General features: G+C 43.8%; 1 protein-coding gene across 4 annotated transcripts in view; it reads right to left on the reverse strand.

Annotated features, from left to right (window-relative positions):
* Positions 1–27,723, reverse strand: part of kcnd3 (potassium voltage-gated channel, Shal-related subfamily, member 3) — a 120,984-nt gene that overhangs the window by 7,725 nt on the left and 85,536 nt on the right. For 3 of the 4 annotated variants that reach the window (XM_004558892.3, XM_076878853.1, XM_076878854.1), the window contains exons 4-7: positions 21,409–21,577; positions 3,815–3,916; positions 711–743; positions 516–608 (exon numbers count right to left, since the gene is read on the reverse strand). In XM_004558892.3, coding sequence (XP_004558949.1) covers positions 516–608; positions 711–743; positions 3,815–3,916; positions 21,409–21,577 — 397 coding nt within the window. The remainder of the gene's footprint in view (positions 1–515; positions 609–710; positions 744–3,814; positions 3,917–21,408; positions 21,578–27,723) is intronic. The other variant, XM_004558896.3, reaches the window with a different exon arrangement.

Here is a 27,723-nt window from a genome sequence, read left to right on the forward strand (position 1 = left end):
TACAGCCTCACAGGCTAGCTCTGAATCATTTTTCCATCATCATATGAACAATGTATACTACTTTCACATGAAAGGGGTCACTCGGAGGCTGTGAACATACAGACCTATCAGCGGGCTGCAGTTCGCATCTGAGCAAAACACAGGTGAACACATCTACACTGGACTTAAGCGAGTGCAGACAAATTCCTTTAAATAGTGACAGCTTGTGTGCGAGTCATGCTTGTGAAACAGAGAGCGCATCTATACGGACATACAGGCATGTCGAGGGTGTATCGTAAGTGCAACACAAAGCACTGGATATCACGCTTTGGTTAGCAGTACTTGGACATAAAAATACTGTCGATCTACACATTACGCCAAGCTGTCAGTTTTTTTCACCTAATGAACCCCAGATACAAAGAAATCTATAGATGACGGCACAATTTCGAGTTGTATACAGACAGAGCCTCCTCAGCTCTGTGAAACAGGAACTAAGATATTATTATGACAAAGAGCTCGAGTATGAGAACACTCACTGTGGTTTTCTCCAAGCAGTGCAGCAGGTGGTGATGCTGGCTCTCTAAAAGAGAGGTAGACTTGCTTAAGCGTTTCTCATCCTCAGTGGAACCCTGAAACACACACAAATACAAAAATAAATGTTATGCTATGCTTCTTTGCAGAGAGACAATAATCAGCTGTGGGAGGTGTACGACCAACGGCTGCCTCAGTACCTGATCCGAAAGGTTCATCTTGTATGGAAGTTGCTTGAGAAGAAGACAAAGGGAGAACACACACAGAGTTTACTAGTGTTTATAGTTCAGTACTCAGAACAGGCTGCTGTCAGGGTTCCAGTCATGCCAATCAGTGGAACATTACTATTCAGACCCAGAGAGGCATTTCTTTTAACATCAGCTGAGCCGGCGCATTGATCTGTGCTGGAATGGAGATGCAACTCGATGCTAATAGATATACAGTATATACAACTGATATAAAAATTTCCATTGTGACATTTCCCCTCCTTTGGTGCTGTTACGAAGCCTTGCAACAGGCGACTCATAATGACTTGTTTTTCATATCCCCCATTTCTGTGTCTGTGTTTACTTGTCTGCGAGTAGGTGCTATTTCTAGTGCTGCAGTTTGGAGGTGAGTCAGAGAATAAGCGGTCTTTCGAGTCTCGGGGAAACTCGCAGATCTCTTAACAAAGTAAAGAGAGCAAGATAAGCAGTTCATTTGCTTATGTGTTCTTTAGTTACAGTGAGAATAAATGTTCAAATGTTCTGTTTGTTTTCTTCATGTACAACTTTTTCTAAGGTAGCATTTGGAGTTTTTCTGTCTATATAAGGATTTTGAATTCTATTTATCCATGCTGTATGAAGAGCCACTACCCAGAAAACACAGATTTATTTATTTTATTGGCAAAACTATTCTGCATAATAGCCTCAGCTTGCGCCTGGGAAGACGTTCTCTTCAGTGTGTTGCCGAATGCTCTGATTGCACTTGTCAGAATTACGGCGGTGTTTCGCATGCAGACTTTCAATAGGTTGCATCAGTTTTCTTCCTAGCAGAATCTGTAATTCAGCTGTTTATAAAAAAACAAAGCCCCAAAAAAAGCATTGCCCTGATCCTGCATGCTCCACAGCACCGCCGAGAGGCAAGTGAAACGCCATGTTTGGAAGATTTGTAGTAGTAATTTTCTGTTTGTTAAGTGGCTGGCTGGCGGTGTAAGCAGAGGTTTCTGTGCTGAGAGGGAACTTTCTTGCGCTGATGACACCGCGCACCTGTGCTCGCGCTGTTTATCTGTACCTAACACAGCAGTAAAACACAGGTGTTTAGGTCGAGCTATTTCTGCCCTTCTCTATACATGCGACTCAAAGCCGATATCAGCAGTCTGTCTGGAGGCGGCTATGGCTCACCACCCAGGTGGCCACCATACTGTAGAGTGGAAACAGCTTGACCCGCTGGGTGACAAAACACAATGTTTTGCTGGGCATGGTACTGTATGTACTGTTGGTAAATAGCCTCAGTACAATTAAACCCATGTTTGACAGCAATTAAAATTATTGAGCTGGCACAGATCTTTAGCTTTGCTGACTTTAGGCATAAGCAGTCTATTAGCACTTTAATTGGTGCCATTTCAAAATCCATTCTGGCATGTGAGATGATACAAGAAAATATTTAAAACCTAATGAAAGCTTCATTTATCTGTTTTCTCGCAGTGTTATTTAACAGAGAAGTCAATTACTTTTTTCAATTACTTATTTTTCCCTCTGGCGATTGGTTTAGTAGTAAGGTGGTAAGAAAACCCCCCCAAACAATAATCTTCTTAACTCATTATTTTTTCTTTTTTTTGTAAATTTTGAAACTGGACAGGACAGTCTAATGAGGCAGGAAAATGTTACAGGCAATCAAGTCATAAAAAATATCAAAATATCGTCTCAGAGCTCTGGTTTCTGTTAACACTGTTTAAGAAAAGTGTTAGGAAACCTTCAGTAAAGCAGATTTATCCATCAGTGTTAAATGTGCAGGCAAGCTGTATTCAGGGCCATATGTACTCATGTACAGTGCTGCTAAAAGCTATTTGCCCACTTACTGGTTCCTTATTTATATTTATTACACTTCCATGTTTCAGACTGTCAAACAAACGATGCTATTAGAGAAAGGTAACGCGAGTAAATACAAAATGCAGTTTTTAAAGGATGTTTTCGTTTGTTATTGGAAACTTGAACTTACCTGGCCCTGTGTGAAAAAGCAATTGCCATTTCTTGTTAAATCATGAATTAACTGTGATTAACCACAATTTTTGGAAAGCTTCAATTTCACTAACCACAGCCAGGCTTGATGTCATGGTTCTCCAGATCTGGAGAGGTCGTGGTGTGTGTGTTTTTTGTCATCGCCTCTCCCACCAGGGCGGAACTGGACCTTGATTCCCCGCCTCTGAACACTGGTGAACTTTCCCAGGAGTGGTCTACCAAAATTATTCCCAGAGCACATTAATGGTTCATCCAGGAGGACACAAAGAACCCACAAGAGCATATAAAGAACTGAGTTCATGATCCAACACTAAGAAAGAGACAATAACAACCAGCTATTGGGTTTAGGAGGCAAATACAGATGACTTTTTTCCTTGCATTTTATATTTACTGGTGTTATCTTTGTCTAATATTAAAATTTATTTGATGATCTGAAACACAACCAAGTGGGACAAATATGCAAAAAGATAAGGAATCAGGAGGGGGGGGGGTGCAAATCCTTCTTCACAGCACTGTGTAAGAGTGACATGCATGACTGCAGATAGCATCGCAGTCACCCCTCTTCTATTCAGGCATGAATGTAAATTAGTTGCGTTATTTCTGCTACAGCTTGTGCACTGCTGGTACCATCCCGGTTTCCACCATTGCCACTGAAGAGAGACAAAGCAACAGAGACACAGAAAGTGAGCGAGCGGGTGGAAGAAGCACTTGTTTTTGTTCTGTGTCAGCCTCGGGCCACTGTAGTGCTTATGAACCGCAACATTTTTGTGAGGCATGGAACATCCTTGAGTTGTGTTTACTTTTCCTGCTGCATTGCCCGAAGCTTGTTCCTCAGCTGGGCAGCTGGGCTCAGAGATGCTCGCATTAGAAGTGCCGCTTATAGAATGAGACCACAGATAGCTGCTCTGATGGGATGCTGGCGTAATTAAAAAACAGACAAGGAGGGCTTGTATCTCATGACTTAGTTACCGCAGAGGTCAGGCTTTTTGTCTTGTCAGTTAAAAACACAACACAACACAACAAATGCAAGCGTGTCAGACCACAATGCAACAGCGAGGTGTCTGTGCTTTAAAGGCGAGTCTTACCGTGAGCTCTAGAGCTTCATTAAAGAGACCATTACGCTTGCTGTGGAGGAAGGCATTGGAGCTTCCTGTCTTGGATATTCGTATCCTGGCCAAACGGGCTTTCTACAAAAACAGAGAGAGAAAGAAGAGTAACCAGATGTTGGCGAGTGTCTATACCATAACAAGTCTCTGAATGGCATCATCCTGTCACCCATCGCGGTTGAGCTTCAACACTTTTGCATGCTTGATATTTTAGTTATAGATCAAATCATGCTCTACTAAAACATGCACTCTCATCTCCTGTGATGAATTCACTCTGATCTCCAGTGATACTTATGAATGATTTATAGTGACTACACGATTACACATTCCTTGGATTGAAAGTCAGTTATGGTGGGAGCCTGGCGCGGAGCAGGTAAATCCTGGATGAATTAAGCAGCTAAGTGTCATTCTGTATTTAAAGCGGAGAATTCAATTTATCGGGCTGCTTTTGTGCCGCTGTGTTAGCAGTTTTGCATTAAAAAAAGGCAAACAAACCAAGAAAGTGTCCATTCCCATAGCGCGCCGCATCTTTACTCCTGAGCCACTGTATTAGGTGTCGGCTTAAATGCATCTTCAGTTACCCTACTCATGCATCATAGTTAGCGCAAAGTCCACTGTCTCTTTCACGCTTTTTTCCACCCAAGTTGTCAAATAACTTGCGTTAGTCAGCTTGAGACAAAAACAACAACAAGAAGAGATGCAATACACGGAGGAGCAGATATACTGTGGTGCTTGCAGGGAGTTCTTGCACAGCTTTGACACAGAGGAGAAATTCTACTCCAACATAATGATTTTTGATGTACTGTGTCTCTGTGTGTGTTTGTGTGCAAACATGTCCAAGTGCACTTCAGCTTGTGTATCCAGGGGTATGAGAAAATATGAGCGTCAGTAAATCTCTCAGTTACCAGAACAACTGCTTTTACTGAACAGTGTAATGTGAGTCACTCACTCTTCTAAGGTCTTCCATTTTCACATAAAAGCCAGGAGTTGGGTTTAAAACTCGGTGTGGCTACAAAGAGCATGCTTTCGGTTGTATTACTTTCCTGCATTTTAAAGCAAAATGATGGATTCATCGAAGAGAAATTCTTCGAAGGATACTGCGAGCTGTTTAAGTGAAGAGCTCGTTTTGTCGGGGCGGGGTGGGGGCTTACGCACCGCTGGGGGATTAATCAAGTATGTGGATGTATGTTTGCTTATCGCTGTGCGCTTATGCATGCACGTCTCGTCTTCATAGGTGAATTTCCATACATATACATGCAAACCTTATACTGTGGAGCAGCAGCAGGAATACCTGGCTCGGTAAGAGGATGCTAATGAATGGTAATTTAAGCTCATCCCCAGACTTTAGTTTCATTTAAAACACAGTAATGTATTTTTGACCTGCAGAAAGCTCATGCTGTGATTTGGCAATCTAAAACGAGGCAAGGGTAATAAACATGTGGGAGTGCACGTGAACACACACACGCAAAGCAACCAACCTGCACTTTGGCATCTATAGCACAACTCCTTTTAAACGGTTTATTTTCTCCTGTTCTCCTTCATGATTATCTTCCTCTCGCTTTCTCTCTGTCATCCTTCTTCCGGCTCTCCTTGACAAGTTTTCCTCACTCTCTTTGTGCCCTCTCTGTACATTTGTGCTGGCACAGCATTCCCACGGGCCTTTAGAATAACCCTTCTTTATGTTCAGGTATTGTACTTTGCCAGTGGTATCGTCTCTCTAGGGTGACCATGCAAACCGAAGGCCTGATATTGTGGCAGTGGTTGCCAGGCGCTGCAGGGCTAATAGAGGGGATGTTGAGAGCTTGTCCAGCTAGATTGAATCTGCTTTTTCAGGCCCCTGATAGATTCCCAGGGCCTCTGGGACCTGGGCACTTGTGTCTAGGCTCATCTGTGCTTTCAGGTAGAGTCAGGGCACAACAGATTGAGACTGAATTGCTGTTGAAGCACCACTGAGAACACAGAGTGCAAAAAAGGCAATGGATAGAGTGTCCTCGTTAACACCAGCATATTGCAACGTCGAGTATTAAATAGCCAAAGGTATCAGCTTTGCACAGAAACATAGACATTCACACCATAAATACACTACAATGTTTAGTGAAATGAACGAGAATAAACTCCGTTTTTAAACATGAATTTCGCTGACAGTGAAAATACTTTGGAACACAGGGTCACACAAACAACAGCTTTCAATGCAAAACATGACTGTCTGCTGTTACAATTGAATGACAGGTCCCTGATTACCATTATAACATGCACCATTGGTAAATAAATAATGGTCTCAGGAGGGTCTGAACTCATGCAGTCTGTCTCATGAAGAGATTACTGGAATTTTAGAGCCCTTGTTTGAAGAATTATCCATGAACCTGCAGGAAGCGTTAGAAGTTTAGCTCTGTGGCCTAAGATGCTAATTCCAAGACACGACTCTGCCTATTTCTAATGGCTGCATGGTTCCTGAAATTTCTTTTTATTTTCTTCATTGTTAGCTGGAGGGCCATGTCAATGTCTGTAGGAGTGACCAGCCTAGTGACACAGTTTGCAAGCCACAGAGGGACAATTGTTAGCGTTGGTAGTAAAAGCAAGGACCAAACTCTGTCTAAACAGATGCAGATACACATACATGGTGGTTAATGTGCAGTAACTGACATGCTACCTAGTCCCGAACCTGCAAAATGACCCTAGAAGGAAAATCTTTCTAGGTGCATGTTTGTTTAGGAAGCTACGGTACAGGTTGTGTGTTATTGTCTGTCAGTCACGCAGGCCTTAGCAGGAAAACTAAGGCTTTTATTCAACAACCGTAGCTATTGTAGTTTCTAGCAGGTTGCTATATAACCATCTATATACGAGAAACCCTTTTGCTCTATGCAAATATGGTTTAAGACCAAACAATTTGATTCGACTGTATGGAAACAGGTTATCCATCTTTGCAGATAGTAAATATGTAGCATTCAGAGGGATTAATGCACAGACAGTGGGTGCTGTTGTGAAACCAAAAAAGTATAAGCTATAAACTTCTCATGCGATTTACAGAGCAGATACGGTCGCTGTAGTAGACAAAATGCAATTTAATTCCACTTTAACTTTAAATGCATCAACCCAGGGGAAAACAGTAGCTTTCAGAAATCCAACATATTTTAACACTTGCCAGAATACTGATGTTCAATACTGCTGACTGAAAGAGTCCAGATGTTTCCACACACCCAGAGGCCAATAAACTGATCCAAGCATCCTTTTTTACTCTTTGTTTTCCTCCTTTCTGCCACGTTGCCCTAATTTAGGATCAATCACACTTTAAAGATTATAGTTATAGGATGCAAGCCAGCAAAACACTCCATTTTACACAATTTGTTGCCAGCTGACGGATCTAACCTGGCATATCCTCAAATGATTAAAAAACGCTGCATATCCACTCAGGGCCCGTGAAATGCTCCACTGAGCAGTGCCAGTGCGTTTTTTCAGAAGTTCATCTTTTACTTGAATGTGAAAGTTAAAAAATTCATGGCACCTTGTGAGTTACAGCCTTGCTAGACTGCCTGTATAGTAACTGGCTAAGTGAAAAGTGGAGCAATCGAGCTATGAGACCAGATTAGGTTCTGCCTCAGGCCAGCCTTGGAACCATGCAAGTGAAAAAGGAGACCATCTGATGAGGAAGCACACACGCGTATATATATATATATATATATATATATATATATATATATATATATATATATAACTGTGTAAGACTCTTATTCTGTTTTGCAGCTGCCACTCATCTGAAGAGTTGCCTTTACACATGCTGACATTCCTGCCACAAGGAAAGAAGTCCTTTACTTCCTCTGAGGTATGTTGCTGTATGATAACACATACGCAAAGAGGAAAAGCGACAGAGACAAACACAGCAAGAGAGCCAGAGAGCAAATACATGTGAAATTTAGAAGAAAAAAACCCTGACTGTTAGAAAATCCATTAGGGACTCGGCAGAGACAGGACACTCTCTGGGAGATTGATTCCAAGGAAATCAAGGCCTGTGATAACTCTACCCAGATATCTGTAGCAAAGACAGCTTAACCCCAGACTAACACTACTCAGAGGCAAAATACCTTTGCTAAGCCCGGATTACCGCCTCTTTATAAAGAAAGGTATGGCTCCACTGTACAGGCTGCTGTGATGCTGATGTTTTCTTTTTTTTTTTATTAAGGACATAATTCACAACAGCACTCTTGACCTCCTCGGTGAAGTCTCCCATCAGCATTGGTCTGTCTTCTTGCAACGTGCAGACGACTTTATTGATTGTCTAGAAGGGCAAAACACTCTCAGCCAGAAGTCATCTCCACCTTTTGACTTCAACCTTCTGAGTGCGTGCTAAAAACAATAGTGAGATGATTTAGACTACAGGGAGTGGGAGCCAGCAGGAGGGAGTGAGTGGGACGGTTTGTTTTGTTTCTGCCATGTTAGCCTGAAGCCAGTTTAATACTCATAAACGGCAACGTAGCAATTTTAATACCCACTAAGTTTGAAGACAGCTGGTTCAACTTGAACTACTTTGCAGCCAAAGTGATAAAACACAGAAAAAAACCTGAAATGTCACAGAAACAGGGATCATACTGGAGAAATAAACATTGGGAATCTCATTTACATATGAATAATGGATAATAATAATGGATTGGATTTATATAGCGCTTTTCAAGGCACCCAAAGTGCTTTACAATGCCACTATTCATTCACTCTCACATTCACACACTGGTGGAGGCAGCTACAGGTGTAGCCACAGCTGCCCTGGGGCAGACTGACAGAAGCTGCCACATCGACCCCTCTGGCCAACACCAGTAGGCGGTAGGTGAAGTGTCTTGCCCAAGGACACAACGACCAGGACAGAGAGCGAAAACAATTGTTAATGCCACTAATCCTCATAAACTGCTTGAAATAATCACACAAGGCTTCATTCTACTGAGTTTCTACACATTTAATTTGGTCTTTTGAGTATAGTAGCTTTGCAGTAGCTTTTACAGTAACTCGTAGTATGTAGGTATAAAATGGCTTCAAGTACATTTGACAGGAAGTAGGGAGATTATTCACAGAGCCACAGGGGAATCTAGGAGAATACCAAGGGTACATTTAAAAGTTAAGCTAGTTTAATTCCTTTGTCCTTTTTCCATTCTGTGTCACTTGGCCTTTGTGTTTCTTCATTTAAACCTTCCCCTCCTCCAGGCATGTTATATCTGAAATTGTAATTTGTCCTACCTAAGGATACTAATACCTTCATGCAAATGATCACAGAGAAGAACTAATGCAACCGCTGTAGACCAGACTCTGATTTTTGATCCCGTTAGGAGGCGACTGAAAACTGATGCAGGACAGAAACGGTGACACTGGAGACTAGAGGGAGGCAGAATAGACAAGCTAATGTCTGTGTCTCAGCTGTGTGCTTCCTGTGCCACATACAGCAACTAGTGGCATCCTCATGCATCTTTGCTTTGTGCGGTAAGATAGATCAGGGGCTGTCTCTCTGCCACCACCCAGATGGATGGCTAATTGTAATGGGAGCCCAGAACAGCTAACAATTAGACTCGAATGAAGATGGATGCGAACAGGGGGGTATGACAAGAGCAAAAAAGCACCTAGATGTGGTGGTGGTGGTGGGGGCGAAGGCAGAGAAAGATACGAAGAGGACAGCAGATGCTGGAAAACGCACTTCCTCTCCTTAATAATTCCTCCTCCTCCCTGTCCCCCCATCTGCTCTCTCTTTGTCGTGTAAGTACTGCAAAAGCTAATCTCAAATGGCTATCCTATTTTACTCTCAGTTAAACACAGCCTTATTCTAAGAAATGATCTGAGGAAGAACAGATTTTCTGTGAAACATAACCATTTGCTGATAATAAATGTGGAGGAAATGACATTTTGCTATAGTAAATGACCAGTAACACTTGCTAAATGGTTGGTTAAATGACAGAGAAGGTCATATGTCATTTGCAGTTAAGAACACTACATATTACATAGATGGCAGTAACGGGCTGTTAAAGGATATAGCATGCATAAGTAATTAATGGCTCTAGTTGGACATTAGAAATCAGACTTGTGAAAAGCAGTGACAGAGTCGTCTATACAATGAGAACTATTCATCATCTGCTGAGGATAACATCTTTATTAAGTGACAGATGGCTCGATGGCAATCTAATGTGCAGGAAACATGTCAGTAGCAGTTCTTAAAAAGGTCAGTAAAATCCCGAGTTGCTACAGCTAATCACCAGGTTGCCAACAATGCTGCCATCGGGTGTATCATCTCTTATCATTTAAGCGTTTAACCTAAACTGGAAACACCTTTCCTTCACTTATGATCTAGCTAGTCATGTATACAGTTACAGAGATTGATGCTCATATTAAACAGGTCAAAGTTTCAAATAATTAGGTCAGTGTATATACGTGTACATACCTTTTGAGAGCAGGCTAAAAACAAAAGCTCATTCCTTGGACTACTCTACATTCCTAGTTTCCCTGTGAGGGGCAGTAAGTCAAAAGACAGTCAGCTGAAATGGACTTACTGCGAGACAAGCTAAAAAGGCTAGTTTCAGGCTGAACCAAGTTCCAGTATAAAACAAATAAAGATGATTTTAAAATTTTAATCATGGTGTTTGTAGCAAAGTTACCCTCGTAAAGAGCTTTATTCTACATGTCTCAGTCACACATTCATACAAGCACACCTAACTTAGATTAACACACATTCATACTCTGATGCTGCAACGAAGCATCAACTTGGGGTTAGTATGTTGCCCAGGAGACTTTGGCATGCGGACTGGAGCAGCCAGGGATTGAACGACCAGCCTCCCAATTAGTAGATGACCTGCTGTAGCTCCTAAACTACAGGCATGCTGATAGAGTGCGAGAACAATTATATTCAGCTGGAAGTGAGTACAGTACATTGATATTAAAACACAGCCAGTGTTGGGAAGGTTACTTTTAAAATGTATTCCATTACAGAATACATGCCCCAAAATGTATTCTGTAACGTATTCCATTACGTTACTCAATGACAGTAACGTATTCTGAATACTTTGGATTACTTAATATATTATCGTGCTTTTTACAACAACATGAATGTACTATTGCTGTGTGATTTATTACTATTACTGAAGGTCCGCGACTCCGAACTGTAGTAAAGGGACCTCTGACTAATACGGCGGGGTCCCTGTCGGCTCGTAGCCGAAAAATAGCTTTACTTTGTTGTGTGGGTCAACTTTGCTAGCAGAGACAGAGAGAGGCGTTGAAAGGCTGCTCCAACGGAACTTATTGTTTTCGGAGGAAAACACGAACACGGTGTACAGTCGAGTCTTAATAGCTTACTTACAACTGGGCTCGTCAGGCTCTCTTCTTGGCTGCAGTGGTTATTATTATATTTACATGCTTCCAGCTCCCGTTTTTCCTCGATGACAACTCGTACCTTTCCACTCCCCTTTTTCTCCCTCCTCGCGCTCCCAGACCCATAACGTGTATGGCAGTCCATTCTCCCTGCAACACGGACTACACTGCCCATGATGCTACATTCTTTAGTGCGATGTGTTCACTGCTACAGATACACATGTGGTAAATGCAGACTACAGATACCATGGCAGTGCCAGGATTGTGAGTGATTGCTGAAAATGTTGAAATGTACTCACTCACTTTTTATTATTATTTGTAAATATGTGTACAAATGGTTGGTTTTTTGTACTGTTTTTCAATAAATCTCAGCAACAAAGGAAATACACCCATGTGTGTTGATTTGTCCCTAAGATGGCAAACTGAAACACTCCAAGTTTCCTTGTGGCTCAGGAAACTAACCACTCCAAGTTGGTGACTTTTGGAGATTTATTTCCCTGGATGATTGAGAATGCATCAAGACGAACACAAAAGGAAGTTCACAGCTTTTAGCAGCCCCCCCCCTCCCTCATTCACACACCCCCACTCCCCTCCAGAATTCTCAGGTAACAACCTAATTTACATATGAATGACTAGCTTCCACTTGGCTGAAGCTAAACCCTAGCTAAACACCTACCAGCCATTTGGCTGGAAGGCGGGTTTTAAAGGTAGAAAAGCCAAATGGCTGCTCTCTGGGACTCTATTTACAAGGCAGGCAGGAAAGGCGGCCTTATTTAAACACTATCTGGGAACGTGAAATCATCTCAACAACATCTCCCACTAAAGCTTGCACAATATGTAATTCAGGAGATACTCCATTGATTTTGAGAACAAAAGCTTAAATGCTGAGCAACACTTAATCCCATGTGCTAATTAAAGGCAGGGATGGTGCAGACTGCATCTCCTAAATGCTCAAAAAAAATATGCAAATCTATCATCATCTTTGGCACTTAGACCTTGATTTTACCATAGTAATAACTCTCTTGAGGATTAAAGCATCCAGGTGCAATATCATTATGAAAGCACTGATAAGACTTTTTAGTCATGCTGTTATAAAAAGGAGAAAAGCTGTCTATGGGATGTAGGGGTGCTTGAGCAAATCGCTGACCTCACAGCAGGCAAGCCAAAGAGATATCAAGTGCCTGAAGGAGTCATTTAGTACTAGTTAATGAGAACAGCACTGTCATGCTACAGTGGTCTGTTGGTGGGTACTATGGGGGTCTTGTACTGGGTGATGTTCGGGACACTGCACCACAATGCAGCTCAGAGAACAGCTAAGGTCACTCAGATTAACGCCTGACAGGAAATATGGCTTTTGCACCCAGACATGCACGTATATGCATACAGATGTGGATGTGCACATATGCAAACAGACATACACCTTCCTTCCAGCAAGCATCTCATCTTATCATCTCATCATATGCAATAATACTAAATGCAATAATCCTTTCTGTCATCGTTGTATTTTTACTCAGTTGTATATAGTATTTGTATTTGTATTCTATTTTTATCTTATTGTATAGTTATTTTATTTTATTCTACTGTATATAGTATTTTATTTTATTCTATTCTGTACAGTTGTGTACTGTATTTATTCTTATTGTATTCTAATTTTTGCCTCATAACTTTTGCACTGTCCACTTCCTGCTGTGACAAAACAAATTTCCCACGTGTGGGACTAATAAAGGTTATCTTGTGGTGGACCACTAGAGGGCTCCACTCACACCCAGTGTAGAGGAAGTGTGTTCCTGTGTTTTGTGGCGCGATATGCGCAGTTGATGTTGGAGACGAATAAAGAAGGAGTGAGAACTGAGAGCTGTGTCGTTGATGCTTACCTCCACATTGGTGACCCCTGACTCGAGCATGCAACGGGCCGTAGATAACGCACACTCTGCTATGGATGCATCAGCGGCCGCCGGACCTCCGCCTCCTGTTGCAGCTACGTTCGCTGTGGCGCTGAAACTGCCGGACTTTTGGCTCCATGACCCCCCGTTTGCTTAAGTACACGTGGAGGCTCAGTTCGCCCTTCGCGGCATCTCGGCTGACGACACGAAGTATCACCATGTGGTGGCCTCGCTCGACCCGCTGGCCACCCGTCGCGCGATGGCGCTCCTCCGGGACCCACCCGCCCAAGGGAAATACGCCGCCCTCAAAGAGCTGCTTCTTCGGCGCTATGCCCTCTCCGACGCCGAACGAGCCGAAAAGCTCCTCAACCTGTCAGGCTTGGGTGGCGGTACCGCGCTTGAGCTCATGGAGAACATGCTATCGTTGCTCGGGCCGGATGACGGTGGTTTCCTCTTCGTGCACCTCTTCCTTCGCCAACTACCGGCCGCCGTGAGAGCTGTCCTCGCGAACTCTCCGCTTCTGCCTGCGAAGGATTATCGCTCCCTGGCTGAAGAAGCGGATCGCATTCTCCTGGCTAGCCGCACTTTCGACGTTCACGCCCTGGCTACGGACACGCCGGCGGCACCTTCCACGCCTCCACCTGCCTCCCCCGGAGCATCCGCCCCCTTGCTGACGGCAGGGATTGCTACACGCCGGCACCGCGGAAAGAGCATCTGTTTCTACCATCAGCGTTTTGGCGACAGAGCGCGTCGCTGCCTGCCGCCTTGCGCTTTCACGGCCCAGGGAAACGGACCCGCCAGCGCGCCGTAGCAGCCGCGACCGCTGGCAATACAGAAAGGCTGCTCTTCATAGAGGACTCGCGCTCCGGGAGACGTTTTCTCGTGGACTCCGGCTCCCAGAAGAGCCTCCTTCCCCCTACCGCTGCCGACGGACTAGCAGCGAACTGTGGGCCGCAGCTCATTGCAGCTAACGGCTCTCCCATCAAAACGTTTGGGGAAAGGTTGGTGACTGTTTGTTTTCATGGCCGGGATTTCCAGTGGAACTTTGTTGTTGCTGCTAGCTCTGTACCTATTTTGGGTGCTGATTTCCTGTGTGCTCATGGACTACTTGTCGATGTCGCTAACAGACGTTTAATCGATGCTCTCTCGTTTTCTTCGCTACCCTGTTTTACTCGGGCCGCCGAGCCCCTGATTCGGGCTAATGTAGTGACCTCCGGGGATGCTTTTCAGCGTTTGCTTTTAGAGTTTCCATCGCTGTCTGTCGCTAATTTCGGTAACGAAGCATGGGGTTGAGCATTATATTCCCACGGTCGGGCCCCCGGTGTTCGCGCGCGCCGCCTCGACCCCGCGAAATTGTCCGTCGCTCGGGAAGAGTTTGCAGCCATGGAGCGCCTTGGCATTGTACAGCGTTCGAACAGTGCATGGGCCTCTCCGCTTCACATGGTGCCCAAATCGGACGGTCGGTGGCGGCCATGCGGAGATTTCCGCCGTTTAAATAATGCCACGGAGAATGACCGTTACCCCATCCCCCACATTCAGGATTTTTCTGCCAATCTTGCCGGAACGTCGATTTTTTCTAAAATTGACTTGGTGCGGGGGTATCACCAGGTTCCCGTGCGCCCCGAAGACGTTCCTAAAACCGCTGTCATTACCCCCTTCGGCTTGTTCGAGTTTTTGCGCATGCCGTTTGGCCTGAAAGGTGCCGCCCAGACCTTTCAGCGGCTGATGGACTCAGTTTTGCGTGGGCTGCCGTTCGTTTTTGTTTATCTGGACGATATATTGGTGGCCAGCTGCTCAGCGAGCCAGCACGAGTCCCATCTGCGCCAGGTTTTCCAGCGTTTGGAAGCGCACGGCCTGATCATCAACCCTTCCAAGTGCCAGTTTGGGTTGCCTGTTCTGGATTTCCTCGGGCACCGCATTTCCGCTGAAGGTGTGGTTCCGTTGCCCGACAGAGTCCAGGCCGTTTCGGCTCTCCCGCGTCCCACGTCGGTTAAAGCGTTGCAGGAGTTCTTGGGGATGATAAATTTTTACAACCGCTTTCTCCCCAGAGCTGCCCACCTGCTACAGCCACTCTATGCTGCCTTAAAAGGTAAAACAGCCAAAGATCCGGTTGACTGGCTGCCTGAACGCGTCCGTGCGTTTTCCGCAGCCAAGTCTGCGCTGGCTGACGCCGCCCTGCTGGCCCACCCGCTTCCGTCGGCGGAGATCGCGTTGACCACCGACGCCTCGGACGTGGCAGTGGGCGGAGTGTTGGAACAGCGGGTTTCAGGTCTCTGGCAACCGCTCGCCTTTTTCAGTCGTACGCTCCGGGATGCTGAACGCAAGTACAGTGTTTTTGACAGGGAGTTGCTGGCCCTGCACCTCGCAACACGGCATTTTCGTTTTTTCCTCGAGGGTCGCAACTTTGCTGCGTACGTTGACCACAAACCTTTGACGTTTGCGATGTCCAAGGTCTCTGACCCATGGAGCGCACGCCAGCAGCGCCAGTTGGCGGCCATTTCTGAGTTTACCACAGACATTCAGCATGTGGCTGGTAAGTCCAATCACGTCGCTGACTGTCTCTCACGTGTGTTGGTTTCTCCGGTGTATGTCGGCATCGACTACGCTGCCATGGCCGCCGAGCAACGTGCTGACCCGGACGTCCTTGCCCTTCAGTCAACAAAAACGGGCCTCGTGCTGGAGGACACCCCGGTGTGGGACGGCGGTCCGCGCCTTCTTTGCGACGTTTCCACCGGCCGCCCCCGCCCGGTGGTTCCCCTTTCGTGGCGTCGTCGTGTTTTTGACTCGGTGCATGCCCTCTCTCATCCCGGCGTCCGGGCCTCGGTCAAGCTGGTCAGCGCCAGGTTTGTTTGGCCGGGCCTTCGCAAGACGGTGAAAGAATGGGCGGCGGTTTGTATCCCATGCCAACGCTCGAAAATCCACCGGCACACACAGGCACCCCTCGAGCCTTTCCGTGTCCCGGGTAGGCGTTTCGATCACGTTCATGTGGACCTGGTTGGTCCCTTGCCGCAGTCACAGGGTTTCACGCACCTTTTGACTGTGGTGGACCGCACAACCAGGTGGCCGGAGGCGGTACCCCTGGCGTCCACGACAGCGGCGACGGTGGCCAGGGCATTTTTGTCAACGTGGGTTTCACGTTTCGGCCCCCCTGCTGACATTACCTCGGACAGGGGCCCCCAGTTTGTTTCCGAGCTTTGGTCTGCTATGGCTGACGGCCTGGGAGTCAAGGTCCACCGCACCACAGCATACCACCCGCAAGCTAATGGGATGTGCGAACGGTTTCACCGGTCACTTAAGGCCGCGCTCCGTGCTTCCTTGACAAGTGGCGACTGGGTCGAACGTCTTCCGTGGGTTTTGCTGGGTTTGCGTAGCGCGGTTAAAGAAGACCTCGGGGTTTCCCCGGCTGAACTGGTCCTCGGCCAGCCTCTCCGGGTCCCCGGGGAATTCTTACCTGAGAGCCCTCCCCCATGTTTTGATACCTCTTTGTTGCCTTTTCGCCCCCCAAGAAACTCATTTCCTGTTCCTGGTCCTGTGCACCACTGCCTGCCTGACACCTTTGTTCCGAGTTCATTGGACTCTGCTCGTTTCGTTTTCGTCAGGCACGATGCCCATAGGACTCCGCTGCGTCCACCATATGACGGGCCATTCAGGGTTCTTAAACCAGGCAACAAACATTTCGTTTTGGACTTTGGCGGTCGGCAGGAAGTTGTCTCTGTTGACAGACTTAAGCCTGCACATGTTATGCAAGAGGATCAGGTGGTCCCGGCCCAGGCCCCTCGCCGCGGCCGCCCACCTGCCACCGGGCTGATGGATTCTGTTTTTTCCCCCAGGAGCGACCCGAAATCAACGGAGTCCGAGTTGTCTTCAGCTTTTTCTGACCGCCAGTGCCAGCCTCGCTCCCGGGCTGGGTTGCCCTCTGTCAGTTCCCCACCCCCCCAGTTCAGCCGCTCCGGCCGTTTGCTTAAGCCCCGGGTCCTGGACTAGTTCTGCTGGGTGTTCGGGGGGGGGGGGGGGGGGGGGGGGGGGGGCATGTGTGGTGGACCACTAGAGGGCTCCACTCACACCCAGTGTAGAGGAAGTGTGTTCCTGTGTTTTGTGGCGCGATATGCGCAGTTGATGTTGGAGACGAATAAAGAAGGAGTGAGAACTGAGAGCTGTGTCGTTGATGCTTACCTCCACAATCTTATCTTATCTTATCTGGGTAATAGCTATTTCAGGAAAGAACACAGCGTCGGGACAAACACTGCCTCCAGCTCTACCCTCTGCCTATGCTCCCTCTGCTTCCCCTGCTCACCCTCTGGCCTTCCTCCTCACTGCTCCTCTTCTTTTCTCTTTTCCTCACCTATACATTTCATCCTCTCAAACTGCTTTTCTGGCTAATTTTCTGACTTTTCAGCCATCCTTCCATCTTCTCTTTGTCTCTTTTCATCCTTGCACCTGCGGTCATGTCACCACGGAGGCTTGCTCAGCAGACAAGCTTACAGTTAGTTAAGACTGGGTGGTGGGTAGGGCTGCCACAAACGATTATTTTGATAGTCGACTAGTCACCGATTATTTTTGCGATTAGTCGACTAATCAGATCATCATCCATTGAACGTAAAAGTACAGCTTATTGCACCAGCAGCATCTGCTCTTATATAACTATCATTAGCTTACAGCTTTAAGTGTTTAAGGTCTGTGCTAACTAAAAATAAAGACAAGATGATAGTTAATTGAATTCTAATTAAATGTGCAGATTGTTTCGGTGGAGTTTAATAAACTCAGCCGATTTACTCAGGAACAAATAAAATACTGAAAAAAGCCAAACAATAACATTTTTAAGTTATCTAAGTGACTTGTATATGTTTAACCTGAGTAGGGCGGTGGGTTTGAAAACGATCTGCCGGGAGTCCGGTGCTCTCATGGCCCCCGGCTAGCTATCGAGCTAGCGGGTAACAGACGCCTCCGAAAACGTCGGAGCGCTTTTGAAAATATGTGGTGTCTTGATAAACTGAGCAGATATTTGAGGTTTACACAGCTACATTCTCGCCTGAAAATATGTTAAACGTTTATTTTGTGACCCAGAAAGAATAATAAGAGTAACATTAAAACTAACTAGCTGCCGCCATTGTTGACAACTGCGCTGGGCCGCGCTATGAATTCTGGGACACAGTTTCTTCTTCTTCGGGGTTTAACGGCAGCTGGCATCCTTGTACATGCAGTGCTGCCATCTTCTGTTTCAGTCCGTTATTACACTCTTAAATCCTGCTACTTATTCCTGCTTTTGGGATCTTACAAAGCTTCAAATGACGCGTCGACTATTAAATCAGTCGTCGACGATTTTGATAGTCGACGTAATCGTGACTAGTCGACTAATCGTGGCAGCCCTAGTGGTGGGCAGCCCACAGTTGCAGAACTTTAAACAGATTTAGAGAATGTGTGCTGAGATGGATTGCATTAATCACAGAGAGGGTGAGAAAAAAAAGGGGGACAGGGAGGGGTTAGTGGTAATGGATGGAGGCAGGGGAGTAGAGATGAGTGAAAAGGTCTAACAAACAAGTGAAGGGTGTGAGGGAAAAAGCCTTAGTTGGAGAGGTGTGAATGGCAGTGATGAGAGAAAGGAATGGACTCTGAAAATATGTGTCAGTGTGTGCACTGTATGTTTGCCAGCTCCAAATAAACCACTATCTATCTCACGAGAATAGAAATGGTCAGCTTTGCCCGCAGACTATGATTACTGGCCCAGTTTTGTTTGTGAGCCAGCCGATGCTGCTACCCAGTTTCGCTCACAGATACATCACGATTTTATAAAGGTCTAAAGACCGGGCTAGACAGGATCTTTAAACCATCTACCATTAAAATTTCTATAAATCTGTTTTTGAGTGTTTTTTATTGCTATACTTACAAGGGTGAAATCTCACAAGGACGGACTGAAAGAGAAAATTATGCAAAGAGGGGAAAATGCTGATATTCACTTCTCTGACAGGGTATCTTAGGATTTAGGATTGGGTTTTTGGATGAGATTTGAGTAATGATAACATTTAGCTTGTGGATTTAAAGGACTACTTTGGCTTGAGGGAACTGATATTTTACATAATAATAAGAGCTCATCCTGGGTGAACATAAAATTAATGCAGGCCATGGATATCCAGGGGGCAATGAAAAAACTCATTAACGTGGCTTTAAAACCTCTGAAAATCTTGCTTTTTCACCCTCAAATTACTATAATATTGATAATTCAAATGCACAAAAAGTCAAATAATCTTTGTCTTTAGGACCGAATTTTTGTGATTTGATCAGATTTGTTTCACAATGGGAGCAGGATTCACCAACCGTAAGATGTTTAATTTTCACTCTGGTGTCACTAATCATAATAACAATAATACTTTATGAAAGTTTTATATTGTATGTTGCACCCAGAGCCTTTATTTATGTTAATAAATCTCATACTAATGCAGAAGTTTGGCGTTAGAGATGGAAAATGATTTTTGTCTGGTGTTTATATAATCGATCTGTTAATACTGCCATAATAAATGTGTTATTAATGATACAGCCAAGTGAATAACACTTCCCAGAGTTTAAACAAGGCAACATCAAAGTCAATCTTATCATTTGTTACAATGACCATTATTACAAAAACCTTAAAATGTAAACAGATTTAAAAGTTTGATTTAATTGATTCTTTTCCCAGGCGGAGAAATTAATCCCTTTGGAATTATGTCAGGAATTGCATCTGGCATAAAAATCTGCCAAACCTGCCACGGTGACGAATCCTTCTGAATAAAGGAGCAGGCAAAAATCTCTAAACGTTTTCACACATTTGCCCCTTTGTTTGGACTCCAGCCACGATCCTTTCTATGCACTACCTGTTAAAGTACATGTGAGAATGCTAAAGGCCAGTGTTGTCAGATCAGACGCTAAACAGTCCTTAACCTTCTAGTCCCCTAACATAAACTCCATGTAATGTCCCATTGTGCTGATTTGAGCTGATGTGAGAATAGCGCAGTAATTGACCAGGAGCGAGCGGTCGCCCTGTGTCTCTTGTCACTCTCATGCTCTGCTCAGGCAGTCTAATCCAAACCTGGCTGACACATCCTATCTCTCAGCGTGCTTCATGTAAGAAAAGAAAAATCCAGACAATGTCCTATTCTGATTCTTGCAGCATTTTACGTGTCACAACCCCTTACATCACCGTGACGCCTGTCGAAAGAGTTTGCAAAGTAACATTTGGAGCCAGAGCCTAACTTTGAGGCGATGTGATCGCTGCGAAATTTGTAAAATCGAGATTATTACAGTCACGTTTGCTTGGCCAGTCTCGCACGTTTTCACTCAGCAGCACTGCGGCTGTCCTGAGGGAAAACTTTGCAGTGGCTGTTCGAGACCTCTGAGTTAATGAGGGATATTATACCAGATGTTCCAAAACTGTTTTCTGACCCTAGGTGGCTTATGAAATTGGCCTACATATGGCTACCATATTAAATACACTCAACAACCTTAGCCTGTCCACAGATCAATTATGAAAGTCAGAGACTTGCTACATTTATTTAAAAGAAGAAAAAAAACCATTTGTGGAGAGGAATCGAAGACAGAGGGACAGACAGGATCCCCCAGAGGATGCATGTGACTGGGTGGCTGAACTCCTCGCTCCAGGAAAAACAGCTACAAACATCCAAGAGGCAACACAGAAAAGAAGTTGTGCTGTGACTGGACTCTAAAAATGAAATGACTCATAAAACAATTTGGCCTGACAAACTTACTCCTAGGGCTATCGAAACTGAAAAAGTATAACCCCTCCTCTTTCATAATTTATCATGATATACAGCAAAGGCCAAACTGCCATGCGGAAAATGACATTAGAGTTTAAATCAAATACGGGACGTTCATAAAGGTAAATAAATGCAGCTGTGGGGGGAAAAACAGCTTCGCAGGACTGAAATGCCTTGTATGAGATTTAGGGAAGGGTAATTTTATCCAGTGTAAGGAGGTCACTGACCTGCAGGAGCATGATAATATCTACTTAATGTTGCACAAAAAGACGAGTGAAGATATAAATACTCTGGAGGAAAGAATCCCCCCAAAGTGAATCTATTTATTAAGTTAATGGAGAAATAGAGAATTTCAGTTTGCATATCAGACAGACTATTAAAGTTTGACAATACTCACTGGGAGCAGTGGGTACTGCATACTACTGCTAATGTGAAAATACTGTCAGTCAATGTAAATTATACAAACACGTTAATCTTAAAGGGATGACCTGAACCCTGTGGAGTCCTCCCCTCCTCTGAGGGGTGAGAGAGATGTCAGAGCTCCCCTGTGGGCTGGAGGTCTGGAGATCCAACCCTCTGGGACCCCGCTGAAGAGGAATAAAACTGTGTTCACCTGTACCTTCTGCGCCCGCCGCTTGTCTGCTCTCTGGTTCTGGTGATAGATGCGGCTAAAGTTGGACACGATGACAGGGACAGGCAGGGCAATTACCAGCACCCCGCTCAGAGAGCAGATTGAACCAAAGATCTTCCCCGCGATCGTCTTAGGAACCATGTCTCCGTACCTGCGGAAAGCGACAAGGAGAAAGAGTTAATTAATTTAGTAAAACACCTATTGCATTTAATAAAATCTGTCTGCAGTAGCTCAACTTTCTAGTCAAGCACAGCCGACTTGAGGTCATTCATTCAAATCCCACAGAAGCACATGCTACTGTATTTCATGTTCAATTTATTTTAATTTGCCGGCTATTCATTCTTCCACTGCTTTCATCTTCTCTAAAGGCTTCTCTATGCTGCATGTATCAATGCCCACCAGAACAAGACTTGGCCTGCTGACTCTATTCCACCCGAAGGGAGAAAAAGAGACGCTCCAACCAAACCTCGTCTGTCACTGAACGGCACAGTAAAGTCCACTGACTCATTCACTGAGAGCAGATACTATTAACCTTTAGAGAGGAGAAAGAGGAGGACACTGTATGCCGGGGACATTTCCCAAAAGTCATTTAGCCCAATTCAGTCTGAAATATTTGCAAGTCAAAAGCAATTTCATCTTCAGTTCAAAGAGAGACAACACTACAATAACTATATTAAATCTCCCCCTTTTTTCCCAGTGAAGAAGCCATGCTGTAAGAATAAAGAATGAAAGGATGAAAAATATAGAAGAGAATAAATTCAAAAGCTAAAGAAAACACAACTTAAGCTGGGAAAGCAACCTTTATTTTTAATGGTGTTCATTTCTTATTCATGAGTAAAAAGAGCAAGTAATTTGTTCTTGTTTTCCAGCTAAACAACAAGTTTGACTGAATTCATTAGACCTGATCCAGCTAAGCCTACACATAAAACTTTGAAAAGACTTTTTCTTTATATTTAACCTTTATTTATTTGTTTTTCTTTATAGTCAAGAGCATGGCATTTGTGGTAAAGCACAGTCAAGCTATTCCTGTGCAGTAATCACACTAATGTACTGTACTTACACAAAACTGATGCATAAATACGGTGTGTGTATGTGGTCACTAAACCACCTACCAGTACTTGTTAAAGACAAGTTAGCTCTAGAGCATAGGTGTCAAACTCTGGCCCGCGGGCCAAATTTGGCCCGCAGCCTAATTACATTTGGCCCACGAAGCCATACCAAATTACTATTAGAGCTGGCCTACTGGTATTATACAGCTAATATATATATTGTTTAGTATTAAGCTTTGCTTGTTCCATATTCAGTTTTTCAGCAAAACTTGTTTGAGTCCATAAGAAGAGATTCATTCTTAAATCTGGAGGAAGATTTTTCTTTCAATAAGTATTAATGTTAGCCCGCGACTTTGTTCCAGTTTTGAATTTTGGCCCACTGTGTATTTGAGTTTGACACCCCTGCTCCAGAGCAACAGGCTAACATTTGAAAGTACTGAACATAGCTTATGCAAAGAACATAACACAGGTGTGTCCCCACACACACACACACACACACACACACACACACACACACACACACACACACACACACACACACACACACACACACACACACACACACACACACACACACACGCCAAACTAAATTACACTATAAGTACGTTAGTCTGAACACATCTGTTCAGTTGCCCACTAATGTCAATTTCTAATCAACCAATCACGTGGAAGCAGCTCAATGGTTTCAGGCGTGTAGATGTGGTCCAGACAACCTGCTCTGACTTCAGATCAAAGCCAGGATCAGAAGATAGGGAAGAAGGGCGATTTTAGGTGACTTTGAACTTGTCATGGCTGTTGGTCTGAGTATTACAGAAACTGCAGATTTGCTGGGATTTTCCTGCACCTCCATCTCTGGGGTTTACAGAGTATAGTCCAAAAAGACAAAATATCCACTGAGCAGCAGTTCTCTGGGCAAAAATCCCTTGTTGATGCCTGAGGAAAATAGCCAGACTGCTTTGAGCTGATAGGAAGGCAACTGCTCTTCTTCTTGTGGCTGTTTCCACAGCGAGTCATCTGACTCCATCTTACCCAATCCCTAGCATCCTCCTCTGTCACACCAACCCTCTGTAAGTCCTTCACTACATCCATGAATCTCCTCTGTGGCCTTTCTCTTTTCCTCCTACCTGTAAGCTCCATATCCAACATCCTTTGACCAGTATAAGCACTATCGCTTCTTTGGCCTTGTCTAAACCATGTCCATTTTCAAATCTTCCTTGGCTCTCGTACTTTGTCTTCAAACTCAACCTGAGCTGTGTTATTTCCAGTCCTGTCCATCCTGGTCACTCCCAATGAACATCTAAGTATCAAAAGCTTACCTGCCCATTGGGAAATCAAACCTCAGCTCGCTCCTGCATGGCAGGGATAGAAAGGCCACAATCACTTGTTCTAACTAAGTCACACAGAAGAGCATCTCTGAATGCAGAACATATCAAATCTTGAACGAGAACACCACATCCAGTCTTTTTTGCCTCTGTGTTATTTAGATGTTAGGGTTAAAATTTTGTGTAAACTACATAAAAGTTTAGATTCAACCTGCCTAGTATCAGTGGTTCAGACTGCTGGTGTAATGGTATGAAGGATAGTTTCTTGGCACACTTTGGGCTCCTTAGTACTTACTGAGCATCATTCAGATATAACAGCCTTCCCGAGAATTGTCCAACCTTTATGACCACAGTGTATCTTCTGATGGATGCTTCCAGGAGGATAACTCGCCAGGTTACAAAGCTCATGGTTTTACAGTTTACAGTACTCAAATTACCTCCACATTGAGAACATCTCAGTCCAATAGAGCACCTTTGGGATGTGGAGGAACAGAAGATTCACATAATGGATGTGCAGCTAACAAATCTCCAACATCTGTTTTACGAGGAGTCATCGTTGATAATATGCCATGAAGGATTAATGCCGTTTTAAAAGCATGGGGCCATACCCAGGAATGCTTAACAAATAAAGTGGCCAGTTAATGTACTACTTGTTATGTTACATCTAATCATTACTTGGAGTATTAAGTGGAGTCCTTTTACACTGTTGTAAGGGCACTGCTTCTACTACAGATAAATACACACAGTGTATTTGAATCATTTTCTGGAAAGTCTATTTTCACTTCGATTACTATTAGCAGATACATTTACATAGATACTATCAGCACATGGTGCTGATGCAGTTGAGGTGTTATGGGACCCTATAGACCCTAGTCAGTCAACTTGTTACTGCTATTAGTCATATACATACACACATGTTTTCACACATCAGCTTACTAAAATAAGACAATCTGTGTAGAGATGCAGTAAAGAGAAGAACCCTGTCAATACCTTTAAAGCACTCCCAAGACAGATAATCTACAAAATATAGCCAAATAACTCTCGTTACAGCAGTCCTCTTTGAGAGATCACACACAAAGGCACTGGTTGTTATTTGAGGACTTGCAAAGAGTGCACAGGAGGCTTTTCTACAATGAACAATAATCTGCTTAAAATGTTGTGCTTACGATAGTCATTTTATAATCTAATGAAACACTTCTGTCGCAGTCTGTTGGTCCGAGTAAGAAAAGCACAGCGGCAATACATATGCGCACATTAACCATAAACACACACACAGAAAAGCCATTCGGTTTATTTCGGCGAGGGAGATGAAATTCAAGATGAAACCTCATACTCATTAGTCACAGATTTCGGCAAAACAAGCCTGATATGAAGGCATTTAAGTTAAGGGATGCTTTTTCATCTACAAAGTAAAGCACTGCCCACACACAGCGATGGTCCACAGCCATAACTGAGAGTATACTTACAGAGAACATTTATCGTCCCTTCCAAGAACTTTAATGGCCTTTCTACCCAAATTAGGCAATAACAATCCTATCAGTGGTACAAAGGCCCTATCACTGCACAACATTTCATCTCCTCCCCTCTTCAGAAGATGTTCCCATTAGAAGGAAAGAAAACCTAATCATATTCATCTGCAAGCTTTCTTTAATGGGATCCTATTATATTTCCTGATAGAGGCCCCTCACTCCTAATACTACAGTCAATTTGCTGCTCCCATTTAGTCAAGCTGGTCTGTCTCTGATGATACCACCATCAGCTATTATATATGCAACAGAAAGAAAAAGCTGGGTTTGCACACATTAAAGAAAGAGCTTTAATAAGTGCTATGAGAGAACACACATGCTCGCGTGCGCTTGCAGTAAGCTAAATGCAAATTCTTCTCCTTTGCAGGCCGGGGTCATTTCTGACTGAGAAAGATGATGCTAAAGTTGGCACGTGAGGTGGAGGTAAATTTCTCTCAGCAAGAAAAGAGATGGATAAACAGTGAGAGGAAGTGATATTTTCTAAGCAGATGCTGTGCAGTGAGAAGACTGTCTGATCTCTCCATCAGCTCCCCTGCCTTCCTCTCTGGCTCATACCACAGTCCCACATGTGCACAAACACACAGAATGATGGGCTTTCTGTATGCGCAAATAATCACAGAGTGCACATGCATGCACATGAAGCATCTAGGTCAGGCGGGAAGGTCAGTTCTTGGTCTGAATAGTCACGTCCTCTGATAAGAGGACCAGCTCTCTCTGGATTATTAAAGCCTATAAGGGTCGGACGGGAGCTTATTGAGTGGAACTGAGTGCTCTTGTGAAGTTATGTGTGATGGATGGATTATCAGAGATGGTCTGAGGAGTGACAGACACAAAGATTTGTGATGATGGCAGTCCGTGTCACGTCAGGTCAGCGAGCCACAGCTCACAGCCTTTAAATACCTGATAAGCTCAACCATTTCTGAAAGTAAGAAATAGCATTAAATAATCACTGTTTATGAAAATTTATATGAACATGTGCTTTGTAAAACAGGATTTTTATTGTATGTGTAAACTACATGCACCATAAACTAAGATTAATTTAGTGAGTGGACTCAGCTGAGATAAAATAAATATTTACAACGAAACTTGTTTTTAATTTGTGGTCCATAAAATGCTTTTAAAAAAAAGATTCACATTCCTATTTCTGTTTTTATAACAGGAAGATTCTATCGAAAAAAGGGGGAAGTGAGACAAAGAGAAAGATAGAGGGAGACTGAAATACGAAGCAGTGAGAGATGGGCTTCCACTTAAAGACACACTCCTCTCTAATTGTATGCGTATAGTCTAAGTAATCCTGCCTAAGTAGGTAAATGCACCACAAGGGATTGTGGTGCATTTACCTCCTGAAGTGCAGAATTCACCTACAGGAAGCAGTGCATTCATTGTCTATGTGTGTGTACGGGTTTGAGTAAGCCCGCACACATACAGCAAAAAGAGAAACATAGTCGTAAAATGGACAGTGTTCTTGAATGGGTTCAACAGGAGATTAAGAATACAGCAAATAAACATTTTGTTTGACACCTCGTCATTGGTTATTATGCAACAATGAAAAAGCGTGACTACATAAAGAAATGATGTTGATTATCATCCATCAGTCTGTTTTGTTAACTGCTTATCTAATTCAAGGTTGCAGGGGCTGAAGTATGTCCCAGCTGACATAAGTGGAGACGTGGGGTAATAGTAAAAATAATAATAAAAACTTTATTTGTATAGGATGCTTCAAAACAGAGTTATAAAGTGTTTCACAGTCCGAACATTTGTTAACTGTTTAGTTGTTTTAGTTTCTTTAAATTATTGCATAGCAATAATAACTGCCACTATCTAGTTACTATCTAGTTAGTCTATTGCCAGACTTTTCCCTCTTTATTATTTGTCATATTTGAACACATCTAAGAAAAATCGTGACCATGTCCCACTGTTTTTAAAAGACAAAATGATTCATCAAGAATTAGATTATATTATTACACAATTCTTAAATATTTTAGTATTCCTTTACTTCATTAAATAAAGGATACATTAAAAAATATGACTTCACCAAACCTTGCTAAGTGATACAAGTGAACTATTACACTTTACAGTTTATGTCTTTCCTCCCTTAAATCCAAATGTGTGGCACACAATATGATCAAAATGCTGTTCTGCTTCTAATAATATATTCAGTCATTATATCATTCATTATATTCACTGCATCTATAAAGAATGTGTGGGAAGGAGAGTTATTTCATCAAATTTAACAATTCACATTTATAGACAAGCTTCACTATGAAAAACGCCTGTATTACTACAGTGGCCAGAAACGATAATGCCTGGTAAAAATATCTGTAGGGGTAGTAGACTTCAATTTTTATTGGGAAACCTGTCACAGGCCAATGAAGCTTAGCACTTTTGGGTTCAACAGAG

The sequence above is a fragment of the Maylandia zebra genome, linkage group LG20 (assembly GCF_041146795.1).
Source record: "Maylandia zebra isolate NMK-2024a linkage group LG20, Mzebra_GT3a, whole genome shotgun sequence".
Lineage (NCBI taxonomy): Eukaryota > Metazoa > Chordata > Actinopteri > Cichliformes > Cichlidae > Maylandia > Maylandia zebra.